The 12,669-nt window shown below is 51.3% G+C and overlaps 1 protein-coding gene across 2 annotated transcripts; it reads right to left on the reverse strand.

The window, feature by feature from the left end:
- Positions 1-4,991, reverse strand: MAPK15 (mitogen-activated protein kinase 15; the record flags this gene model as incomplete). 2 transcript variants are annotated; one of them, XM_080939267.1, is made up of 14 exons in its annotated part: positions 1-186; positions 293-421; positions 497-600; positions 698-902; positions 1,027-1,132; positions 1,227-1,364; positions 1,792-1,849; positions 2,440-2,579; positions 2,727-2,890; positions 2,974-3,104; positions 3,474-3,564; positions 3,693-3,722; positions 3,862-3,960; positions 4,923-4,991. In XM_080939267.1, 14 exons carry the CDS (start codon positions 4,989-4,991, stop codon positions 1-3), a joined length of 1,650 nt encoding a protein of 549 aa, XP_080795393.1. The 2 variants fall into 2 exon arrangements, with proteins under 2 accessions (XP_080795393.1, XP_080795394.1); XM_080939268.1 differs by lacking the exon at positions 3,693-3,722.
- Positions 4,992-12,669: the final 7,678 nt, after the last annotated feature.

The raw sequence follows: 12,669 nt of genomic DNA on the forward strand, positions 1-12,669 counted from the left end.
TCACGCACGCGGTCCGGGGAGCAGGGGCAGGCGGCCCAGCGCCGAGCGGCACACGGTCCCATAGGCCTGGGAGTAGCCGCCAAGCACAGCTCTGGCTGCGCCCTGGGCCCCCTGCGAGGCCGAGATGCCAAACATTCTTCGGCCGGGTCGGGGTTCCGGGGCCTCCCGGGGCAGGCGGGAAGGGACCTGCACGCAGGCGAGGGTCTTGTTCAGGAGAAGGAAGAGTGGAGCAGGGCTCTGGGGGATACGAACCGCACTGGAGGGAGCTGGGAAGGGCCGGGACCGGGCTCACCCGACGCGCGCCGACCGCTCTAGGGCCACCGCCCCGGGCCGGATCACTGCGGATCAGAGCCTGATTGGCTGCCTGAGCCGCGGCTTGTGAAGTCAGGGAGGGCGCCACCGCCCTAACGTGAGTCTTCACCTAGAACGGGTGCGTCACAGGGTCACGGAAAGGGACCGCAAGAGGCTCTTCCGTGCCCACCCAACCTCGACTTACCCCTGAGGGTGCCGAGGGTGGCTCCCCTGTAGCCCCTGGGGGCCTTTCCCCCCTGCCTGGCGGCGGAAGTTGGAACAGGGGATCTGAGCTCTGCCTGCGAACTTCTGTGGGGTCGTAAGAGCAACCCCCGGAGTTAGGTCCCCGCTGCTGTGGCCCTACACAGAAGGGGTCAGGGGTACGTGGGAGGCAGGCAAAGCTCACCCACATGCTCGGGATCATGACCAGGGCTACTCTGAGGTTTGGGTCCGCGTTTCCGCGCAGGCATCTCCGTTGGGACCTGGGGGAGGACTCCGGGCTTGAGCGATAGCGTCCGGGCCGGGGAAGCCCTGAGCTCTGCCCGCGAGGCCACAACCCCCAGGCCTTCCTCTCGGGGGCTGCGGCTGTTCCCTTTCCGCTCCAGGATCATCTGCGGAATGGGAGGGGCGCTCAGAGGAGGCCGGACAATACTGGGGTCGCTGCAGTGTCCGTGGACAATACTGGGGTCGAGGGTGTCGTGGAGAGCGGACGATGGGAGTCCACAGCCCCAGCACCTGGTACAGGCGGTTGCGATACTCTGGTGCAGAGAGCTGGTCTCCTTCGTGCACCGGGAGTCGCACAGCGGACACCCGGGTCCACTCGCGGTCGGGGCAATGGAATCTGAGGGGCCAGAAAAAAAAAATGGATGCAGGCGCGATGGGGACACAAGTGGCCGGAGAGCAAGCCACTCGGGCATCCACCCTTGCAATCTTACCTCTGCACGTAAGGGTGTTGCAGTGCCTGCTCTGCACTAAGCCGCTTGTCGGGAGCAAACGCCAAGAGTCGCTCGAGGAGGTCCAGGGCTTCTGGGGGGGTGTCTGGCGGCAGGAGGGCGTCCAGCGTCTGCCGTGGCCTGCGGGCAGCCGCCTGTCGTCTCCTCTCTAGGGCCCACCCGTGGAACTTTCTGTCTGTGGCGTGACCTCTGCTTTTCTGCTTGTGTAAACCCTACTTTTCGAGCTTTTCGAGTCCTCTTTTGGAACTTTCCGAGGTGTTCATCACTTCACCCCCTCCTCCCCGCCCAGTGGGACGCTCCCCCCTTTTCTAAGGCTAGAGTGTTCTCATGTCTGGAGGATGGGTCTTAGTTTTCTGTTTTCCTTGTCTGTCTCCTAGATTTTGCACCACCCTACCCCCCCCACCCCCCATAACCAAGCTTGAAGAGGCTGGGGCTAAGCACTGAACTCTATCTACAGGGTACACACTGGTTCCTGTGTCAGCTGCAAGATGGCGGTCCCCTCTTGCCATTTTCCACCCCTTCCCCCACGCCTCAGCGTTCCACTCACCTGGAGCCCAGATTCTGCAGAATCAAAGCACTGTAGTCTGAGCCAAGGCCCTGGAGCTCTGTGGGTAGGTGGAGGGAGGTATAAGCTGGTAGATTTGGTAGAGGGAACAGCCATTGCTTCTGCACAGAGTCTGTGGTCTAGAAGGGCTCAGACCCATAAAATCCAGCCGGTTTGCCCTGAGCTAGCTGTGCCTTACCTGGAAATCACACACTGCAACATGCTCAGAGGATGCTGGGGGAGAGGGGGTTGTCACACCTCCCTTTGCTTCTACCCAAAAACCAGTCAGAGAACATAGGTGTGCCCTGCTGGGCCTTGAAGGTGTCTCTCTCTTGCCATGTCTCTCTCCACAACTGATGCTCTCAGCAGCCAGGGCAGACACTTCATTCCTGCTCTGCTGGCCCTCTGCACAATCAGCTCCTTCCTGTTACTGTTTAACTTTCTCTGTCCCTGTGGCCAACCCTGCCTCTCTACATCAGCTCTCCAGCAGCTGCTCTCTGAGCCCTGCAATCCACAGGGCCCTTTCAGCCCTTCTGGGACAAATGACCCTCTTCTATGCACAATATTGGGGCTTGTGTCCCTCTGACTCATTACCCCATGCCTAGGGACAGGCTACTGAGGTTGGGACATGAGGTCGGTGTGCATGCTCACCCTCCATCGAGGGCAACGGAATGGTCTCCAGGATCAGCTCCAGCTGGTGGAAAGTAGACGTGCCCGGAAACAGTGGCTGCCCTCGAAGCATCTCTCCCAGTATGCAGCCCAGGCTCCACATGTCCACCCCAGGGGTATACCTGGGGCAGGAAGGGGTATGTGCAAGGGCAGGGAGCACAGGGGCAGTGGCAGAATGGGAATGCAGGGATAGGGCAGCGAGGGAGCCCAAGCAGGACCAGGACACAGGGACCTGAAGGGAGAAGGTAGGTTGGGTGTCCGGCTGTTACCGTCGGGAAGATAGAAGCACCTCTGGAGCTCGGTACCAGCGTGTGGCCACATACTCTGTCAGGGCCTGGCCCCCAGGCCCCTCAGGGAGGTCACTAAGGGAGCGTGCCAGGCCAAAGTCACAGAGTTTCACCCGGCAAGCAGCATCCAATAGAACGTTGGCTGGCTGGAAAGAGGAATTGGGCTTGAGACCCGGTGGGTGAGATGCACAGGAGAGCCAGGGACCTGTGGACACAGTGTGGACCCAACCTTCTGGTCCCGGTGGATGACACGCCCTGAGTGGATAAACTTGGTGGCTCTCAGGAGCTGGTAAAAGATGCAACGCTTGTGGATATCCTCCAGTAGTCTGCCCTTCTGGATGACTGCATTCAGGTCGGTGTCTGGGAAGGGGCAGGAGCCGGGGAAGGAGACGCAGGTCAGTCTGGAGGGTGAAGAGTGCCGGTCTGTACCGCTTTGAGCCTGCACCAGCCCTCAGCCCATTCCATGTTCTTGGTATACGCGCTCAGCAGGACAGGGAGAACAGCAAAGGAAGGCAAAGCAGGGATTCTATGCAGAAGGGATGGGGGCAGGACATCACCACCAGGCCAGTGCAGGCAGGTAAGGGGAGAGGGGACTCACCAGCTTTGTGCTCAGGTGGGGGGGGGGGTGCAGATGAGAATGACAGATACAGCAGGGGCCAGACAGCAAAGGAACATCAGGAGGGAACCAGGCCACTCAGGTAGGGCTGGGGTTGCCAAGGCCTCACTCACCCATGGACTCAAACACCAGGTAAATATCCCTGTCATTCTTTGCTGGGATTACATCAAGCAGACGGATGATGTTGGGATGGCCCCCAAACTCCTAGGAAGACAGACTGTTGCTGTGGGGAAACCAGGGCTGTGCTCCGGGCCACTGGGGCCAGCTTTCTTGTCTGTGGGGACCTACACCCAGGGAAAGGATGTTGTGGTAGGATGTCCTGGGCCACTCACCTGGAGAAGCATGATTTCACGGAAGGTCCTCTGTAAGAAACAGAAATGCCCAGCAGGGCTGACCCAGAAATGCCAGGAATCCTATTGTGACAGGCTCTCCCACCCCCCTCCCCCCGCCACCCCCCCTCACCTGCTCGATATTCCCCACACTTCCTCTCTACTTACTTACCTGAGCGTCTGTCTGGTCCCTAAAGGCATCAAAGATTTTCTTGATGGCCACTACCTCGCCAGTCCTCCGGTCCATGGCCTTCCACACAATGCCATAGGCCTGGGGAACACATGGTCAGCTTGTTGAATGTGGACCTTCTACTACACATGTATATACATTCCAGCCATCCAGGCTGTCCCATCTAGCTCTGGATACTGGATGGGTCAGAGTGGGATAGGCCTGGAGTGACAGAGCCTACCACACTAACGGTAGCATGTTCTGTTGTGGGAAAAGAGGCTGAGAGCTGTGAAGCCACCAGTGGACACTACTGGGCAGGACCTGCTGCCTCTGGAATGACCTTTAACCCTTCCAGCTCCCCACACATTCTCTCTTTTTCTAACCCCCTCCCACCTACTTAGCAAATCCTATTGAGTTGACCTTCAGAATGTATCCAGGACGTGCCAGCTTCCCCTCCTCCCATTTACGCTGTTAAACTGGCCCAAGCTTCCAGCCTGGTTTATAGGCCACGCCCACCCATTACCAGAGCCTCTGAGCCTCGCCAGAGTAAACCGGATGAGCTTTTTAAGTGTTACCAAAGAGCGAGCACTAAAGATCAATTAAAGTCAGAGTCTTGAAGGTTCCCCATATCCCTTCCTCACAATGGGGACCACCGCTGCCATTCTCCCAATTCCTCCTGGCTCCAGGCATAAAAAGGCAGTGTCTCCAACAACCAACAGGTCTTTGATTCAGGGCCCTTGCAATTGTTTGCTTGCTCCCCTCCATGATACACAGAGAACACGCGCGCAAGACCCAGTTACAATCACGAATGCACCCATGCTCACACACAACTCCTGCTCTCATTCTGTTATCCACTCAGACCTTCCTGAGCCTGCCTTTCAGGGCGAGGTTCTCGAGGTCCACCTAGTTTCCTTATGGAAACAAGAGTACAGGAGCCTCGTAGGAGGCAGGACCCGAGCTCAGGAGTCAGCATCCAGTGTCATAAGAATTAGACCTTGAGGGGGCTGATTAGACCCGCAAGTGACTGCAGTGCCCCTAATATGATCGGACGTCCCCGCGCTCACCCCCTTTCCAAGCCTCCTCTTGATCAAGTATCTCTGGGTTACATGACGATCCACCTCGGCCGCACACATGGCGAGAGGCGGGCGCTGGCTCTTGGAGTCCACCGATTCTCTCCTTGGAGCTGCTGGACCTGTTGATCCGTTGGCTTGGGAACCAGCAGCCGCGATGCTCCTCCCTTGCGCCTGCGCCAATGGGCGGGGTCTGCAGCCAGCCCCTCCCGTCCGCTTGGGTTCCCCTGGTCAGTGCCGCACGCGGGGTGGAGGTTGGGGTTTGGAGGCAGCTCTGCCAGGCCCTGAGCTGTGCACATCTCAGGGTACAAGGGGATTCAGAGCCAGGCTTTCTCAGGAGCAAAGCTTTTGGATGCAATAGTGGATGAAAAGTTGGCGAGATCAGAGTGTGGCGGGTGTCCTAGTCCCTGGTAGAACACTAGAGAAGGTGACTGGGAAAGTGAGCCCAAGGCTTTGAGGTTCCAGGACTGTTTGGCAGGGGAGCTGAATGGGGTCCAAAGGCATAGGCCACCCAGAGGACTAAAACACTGGGCACATTAGTGAAAGGGAGGAAGTTGCCAGGGCCAGAAGGTCGCGATTATGCTGGGCACAAGAGCAGGGAACACAGTGTGGAACTGGATTAGGGCCTTTGTTAGGATGTGGGAGAGGTGACAAGCCTGGGCTGACCAGAGAGACCCAGAATGCAAGACTTGTGGCTCAGTGGCAGAGTGCTTGCCTAGCATGTACGGAGACCAGAGTTCCATCCCTAGCACCCCCCGAAAAACGAAAGATGGAAAATGCCGATTATGCCTCCTCCGGGTTCCTGTTCCTTAAGAAAACTGGGTGATGCTGAGGGAACCTCATCCCGGGAGCCACTGGGAGGAGCCACTGGGAGGAGCCACTGGGAGGGGCCACTGGGAGGAGCCACTGGGAGGAGCCACTGGGAGGAGCCACTGGGAGAGCGATTCCAATGCTTCTCCACCTGTCAGTCACTTACCTCTAGGGCCCTAGTCTTGTTTCCACCAGATGCTCCGGGGAGGCCTGGCTCACCAGTCACTGAGATTGAAGGACCGTTTCCATCAGCATGGCTCAGGGTCACATAAGCAGAGCCCACCAAGTCTGAGTGGTACGTAGCATAAGGACAGGAATTATGTGAGCCTGAGTGTGCATGTGTTTATTTGTGTGCGTTAGAGTGCGTCGGAGGGAGCAGGTGACACAGTACAAATTGGACTAGAATGCCACTTAGGGAACAGTAGAGAATCAGGAAGAGCTCTGAGCTCTCCCATCCACTGTCAGATTGCCACCATGCCTAGGGGTTAGATTTTTTTATTTTTTTAAGCAAGATTTAAATCTGTTGTAGTTAAATATTTGTGTAAAATGCTTACACAAAATGTGTAAAATGTAGTGAATTACCGAAAGAAAAAAGTAAACCTCAAACTTACAGAGGAAACCATCATTATCATTTAGTTATTGGATTGGGTAGTTAAATTACCCTGCGCTACGGCTTTTGAGAAGAGTTTCTTAAGGCTGGAGAGGTTGCTCAGTTACACTGACAGCTCTTCTGCAGGATCTTCGTTCAGTTCCCAGAGCTCAGCTGGCAGCTCAGTTACAGCTGTTTGTGACTCAACTTCCAGGGGACCCCAACACCCTCATACAGATACACATGCAGGAAAAACATACAAAATTAAAAAAAAAAAATAGTAAGAAAGAGCTTTCAGCTTTTCCTGTCCTTTCTGCCTTGCTTCGTCGAATGCCTGCCATCAACCATAGTAGCAGATACATCAGGCCTGTGGCAACTGGTGGCCAAAGTATAATGCAGTATAATGCCTATCTGGTGGCACTGAGAGGTCTTCCCACTCAGTCGCTGGGATGTCTGCCATACACACTGACCCTGTCAGGGGTAGTGGGCTCCTCCTGCCTCCTGCCACTTGGGGCTGAAGAGATATAGCTCAGGAGGTTGTGATGACAGAAAAGCTGGAAGTAATACACTGAACTTATGAAGGACTTACCAATAAACATGCTTAGGCTATGTCGTTACACAAAAGTCGAATTTAGCTCAGGAGCCCTGCTTCCAAAATGGCTGGAACTAAGCAGACCTCCTAAGAACTACAGAAAGATGAAATGTAGAGTCATACTCTAGTGTACTTAGGGTTGCGGCGGGTACATTTTTGTTAGGTTTTATTCACCAAGACTGCCCATTAGGATCTGTTTCCATACCAGGCAGGATGACTCTGCTTAACAATGACCTAGAAACTGCAGTGATCTATGTCACATAACAGAGAACTATCTTTGCTGTGCCAGTCTCTCCTTTGTCCAAAGTGACCAAGCTTGCAGTTTCTGTAAAACATGTTTAATTGCTCAAAGTGAAACTTGAGGCTGGGACCTAAAAAGGATTTACGGATAAGTCCAAGTGTGGAGTGTTCTAGCTTAAAAATCTATTTTAGCTGCAAAATAATTTCTGCCCTAGGCCAGTTTCTCTTTGGGCTTAAGCCAGAACTAGATGCATACCATTGCACAAATTTGCTTCACTGTTATTCCTCAGATGTTTGGAGTCAAATCTCACTTCCTGCCTCAGTACCTGTGGGGCTGTGAGGACAAAGGGGCCTGAGTGTGATCCCCAGCACCACATAAGAACTGGTGGATTGGGCTGGAGAGATGGCTCAGTGGTTAAGAGCACTGACTGCTCTTCCAGAGGTCCTGAGTTCAAATCCCAGCAACCACGTGATGGCTCACAACCATCTGTAACGGGATCTGATGCCCTCTTCTGGTGTGTCTGACGATAGCTACAGTGTACTTATATATAATAAATAAATCTTAAAAAAAAAAAAAAAAAAAAGAACTAGCTTGCTGGCTAGCCTGCCTGACTTAATTAAGCTCCAGGTCCCACTGAGAGACCCTGTCTAAGAAAACAAAGTGTTCCATGAGGCCTGACGTTAACTGGTCTTCACACATGTTCGTGGGCAGACACACTTGCACAGGCAGTGGCATACATATGCATGCACCTGCAGAAATGTGAACACACACACATACACCTAGAAATTCTACAGTGGCAGAGAGAGAGGAGAGAACGCCCCACAAGCACAATTGTACTGGGATCTCCAAGTTTGTAGGTGGAACGCAGGATATAGTGCATTCAGAGAAAATCGGGGAAAGTGCTTCTGAAGAAACAGTGCAAGTCCTGAGAGCCTGCAGAAGCTGCTGTCCCAGGCCAAACAGCAGCTTTCGGAACAAACGAACGAACGAACGGGAGCGGCAGCTAGTAGAGAAGTCAGGTGAGCTGCTGGCCCTGCAGAAAGAGGCTGAAGCTATGAGGGTAGACTTCAGCCTACTGCGAAACCAGTTCTTAACAGAAAGGAAGAAGGCAGAGAAGCAGGTGGCCGGGCTGAAGGAAGCACTGAAGGTCCAGCGGAGCCAGCTGGAGAAAAACCTTCCGGAGCCAAAACTGGAGAACAGCTGCATGCAAAAGGAAATGGCTATACTTGAACTGGTAGCCAGGACAACCATGGAGGACCAGGCGCCTCATGAAGGAGCTCAGCCAGATGCAACAAGAATACCTGGAGCTCAAGAAACAGGTGTGCACCCCAGGACCCCAGCTGGCTAGCCCAGGCCACCATGTGGGCTCAATATACTTACTCCCTCCTGCAGGGCATAGGCAGGGTTTGTTGCTGTATCTCTTTAAGGGGAGTGAGTTGTGGAAAGCTGATTGTGAGTGTTTAGGTTAAATTTTTTTTTCAGCTTTAAAATTTAGACATAAGGAAAAAGGATTGGTTGAAAATATACTTTTAAAATTAACTCAAAAAGAAAGAAAGAAAGAGAAAGAAAGAAACAGTGCAAGTTTCCTTACTTAAAATGTAGGAACTTCTAAAATGATTTCTTTATTTTCACTGGGTATGCTGGCGCACACCTTTGATCCCAACACTGGGGAGGCAGAGGCAGGAAAAGCTCTGTGAATTTGAGTCCAGCCTGACTTACATATCAAGTTCCAGGAAGGGCAGGGCTAAATCTATATTATCTGTAAAGTATTTCTTCAGTTCAAGGTCAGTTTTATTCAGTGCATTAAACCCCTGGTGGGTTTTGTTTAAAGATTTATTTGTTTTTCTATTATGTGTATGAGTTTTTGTCTGAATGTTCGTATGTGTACTGTATGTGTGCCTGGTACCTAAGAGTCACTGGAACTGAAATTGCAGATGGTTGTGAGGAACCAAACTTAGGTCTTTTACAAGAGCAGCAAGTGTTAACTACTGACCCATTTCTCTGGCCTTGAGAAAAAAAAAAATTTCGGGTAGATTTGGCACTTTCTTCAGTTCGTGAGTTTCTAATTTCAAAAAAAAAAAAAAAAAAAAAAAAAAATTAAGGGCAAACAGCTGAGTTGCCTGATACCCACCCTCTACCCCTGAACTCTCCAGCCCAGGGGCTGGGCTTCCCTTCCCCCAGAGGCTCTTCCCTATATAATCCAGATATTTGGTTACCTCTTCTCCTTTTGTACCTTTGGCCTCCTGGCTGCTGTACTTGGTGCTTTCCCTCCCCTCCCCCTCTCCCCATGTGGTTCATGGTCACGACCACTCTGGCCTCTTCCAGATGTGTCTGCCTCTGGCTGTGCTCTCCTAAGTTCCTCCAGCACACCTAGGAGCAGTCATGTCCTTTTCCTTTTTATTTCCTTTTTTTTTTTTTTTTTTTTTTTTTTTTTTGTGACTTGATACAAACTAGACCATGGGGAAGAGGGGATCTTAATTGAGAGAGCCCCTCTATCAGGCTGGCTTGTGTGTGTGTCTATGGAACATTTTCATGATCAATGATTGATGTGGGAGGGCTCAGCTCTCAGTGGGCAGTGCCACCCCTGGGCTGGTGGTTCTGGGTCCTATAAGGAGGCTGAGCAAACATGGGAGCAGGCTGCAGAAGGAGGATGTGTACCACACTGGGTGTAGTTAGGGCAAAGATCTCAAAGCCAGCTTCCACATAGACATGATTTCTCCAATAAGGCCACACCTACTCCAGCAAGGCCACTTTTCCTAACCAAACACAGGTGTCGATGGGAACAATATCTGTTCAAACCACCACACTTAGTATCATTTTCTTTTTTCTGTTTTTTGAGACAGGGTTTCTCTGTTCAGATCTGGCTCTCCGGGAACTTACTCTGTAGACCAGGCTGGCTTTGAACTCAGAGATCTACTTGCCTCTGCCTCTCCAGTGTTGGGATTAAAGGCTTGTACCACCACCACCCAGTGGTACAATACTTATACTTTTTTTTTTTTTTTTTTTGAGACAGGATCTTATGTAGCCCAGGCTAGCCTTTACCTCCTTGATTCCCCCTGCCACCATCTTTCAGGTACTAAGATTACAAGATCAAACCCTGACATCCCCTTGTATTTATAAAATTTTATGAGGTGAACCCCTCCCACACACACTTACCCAGCCGGGCCTAACTAATAACAGCAAGTTCTCAAAGCATTAAGAGTGCTTTGTAGTGAGTGTAGCAAATTCCACAGAATTGAAATATTTCCTCTTGGAGAGAGGAGGCAACTCCTGAAGCTCAGGAAATAAAAGAAACTTACAGGTTCCAGAAATCCGAAACTTACAAGATTCACATTGGCCCCTGTCAAGGTTACTCAAGCCTCACTGCCCATTCACAGTGAGATTCCCCCTCAAGGCTATACAAGCCCCCCATACAAGCCTACTGGGCTGTCTGAAAGCCCTGTGGGGACTCCCAGGCATGCAGATTTCCTTCATGCATGCTGAGTGGGCTTTTGGTGATGCAACTGTCTTTGAATGGTCTCTGTTCCTATAAGTAACCCCAGTAAACTCAGTGGTTCATGAAGCTAGACTTAGGTGGGACAGATTCTGTGGTGGTTTGTTCATGTCTCCCCAGGAGGAGTCACACAATTTGAGGGTTACTAAACTCTTTATATTTGGTTTCATAAACTCAATGGTCCTCAAATCCGTTCAGAAAATTTGTAAGAAGGTGTGTAAGTAAGCTTGGACAAACCTAGCAGAAATCCTACTGCAGACAAGAGTGGGCAAAACAAGCACACAAGAACGTTTCCTACCAGAATTGTCCTTTAGGTTGAGGCTTCTAGTTGGAGGAGAAACAGACACACAACCCCCAAGGTGGTGCTTTACTGGGCTCTAGAGAACCACTTCCATTTTAAAATGTTTATCACTCAGGGGAAAACAAAGTCAGTGAAGAACTTTCTATGAAAGAACAAGGTTCTGTGTGGGCTGTAGTTATGAGAGACAGGAAGGTTGAAACTGACAGAAAGTCCTGTCTCCAGTCATATTACAAAGATACATGTTGAAAGGAAAAGTATTACTCAAGACCCCCATGGCCCAGTTCTCAACACAAAGGAGATTTATTTGACCTAGAAGGGCAGAAGGACAGGGAGTGAGAGTCAAACATGGGAGACAAAGGATGAGGGAGAAGGGGAAGGAACAAAGGAGAGGGGGAAAGGGTGTTTGTTCTGGAATAGGACAAAGGTCTGCCTCTGGATAGAGAACACAGTTGTGTGGCGCATAGGAAAATAGTGTTTTATAAAGGTACAAGGAGGAACCCCTGTGTTACGTTGAGTTGTTTGATTTCAATTGGGCATGTTAATTAGGCAAGCCAAAGGGGGCTTTTGATAGCTGAACCTTAGTAGTCAGCCCCAGGAGGAGGAAGTGGCCAAATATAGGAAGAGACCTTGATATCTAGCTTTAGGAGTATAATCTAATGGTTTTCAGCAAGGCAGGGGGAAAAGGGGAAGAGGGCCAGGCCTTGGGAAGACATGCTCACCAAACTCAAGCCAGAGTCCCTTCACATGTGCCCCCAAATGGTTAAGAATACAAAACAAAGAAAGCAAAAAAGCTGGAATGCTAAGGACAAAAACCTCAGAAACACCCCAAGTGGCAGCAGGAATGATTGTCTGGCGATCTGGCATCTTTATCTTTTGACACTCTTGAAAGCTCTGTGTGAACCCCATGTAGTTGAAATCTACTTTCAGGTTTTTTTAAATACCATTTTTATTATATTTAATCATTTTTTACATTCCAGTCATTATCTCCCTCCCAGTTCAGTTCACCTTCCAAAAGATGTGCCCACCCATCCCCTATCCACACCACCAGGCCTCCCCACTCCCTGGGACCTCAAGTCTCTTGAAGTTTAGGTGCATCTTCTCTGAGGCCAGAGTAGGCAGTCTCTGCTGTATATGTGTTGGGAGCCTCATATCAACTAGTGTGAGCTGCCTGGATGGCAGCTCAGTGTCTGAGACACCTCAGGGGTCCAGGTTAGTTAAGACTTCTGGTCTTCCTATAGGGTCGCCCTCCTTACCAACCTTTCAGCCTTTCCCTAATTCAACCACAGGGGTCCCTGACTTTTGTCCAACTGCTTGTTGGGCCTCTTGGATGGCAGCCATGCTAGCTAGGCTCCTGTCTGTGAGCACACCACAGCATGAGTAATAGTGTCTGGCCTTCGAGCCTCCCCAACCCCTGAGATGGGTAGAGAACACACTTTTTAGTTGGAATATAACACAGAAGCCTCCGATATGTGACCGGTGACACTGGGTGCAGAGGCAAGGCTCCCATCCTCTCAGTTTTGGATAGAACTATCCTGACTAGAGAACTGCGTAAGGACTCTCGGTTATCCACTTTCTGTCCGGTTCTAGGCTGATTCAAAATTCAGTCTTCACTGCTGCTGGTGACACTATGAATCCAGGAATAGAGAGAACACGAATTAAATTAAATGGTTACACCATAGGAACAGGAAAAGACTCCTAGGTCATCATCTGATGCT

This window comes from Micromys minutus (genome assembly GCF_963924665.1).
Source record: "Micromys minutus genome assembly, chromosome: 27".
Lineage (NCBI taxonomy): Eukaryota > Metazoa > Chordata > Mammalia > Rodentia > Muridae > Micromys > Micromys minutus.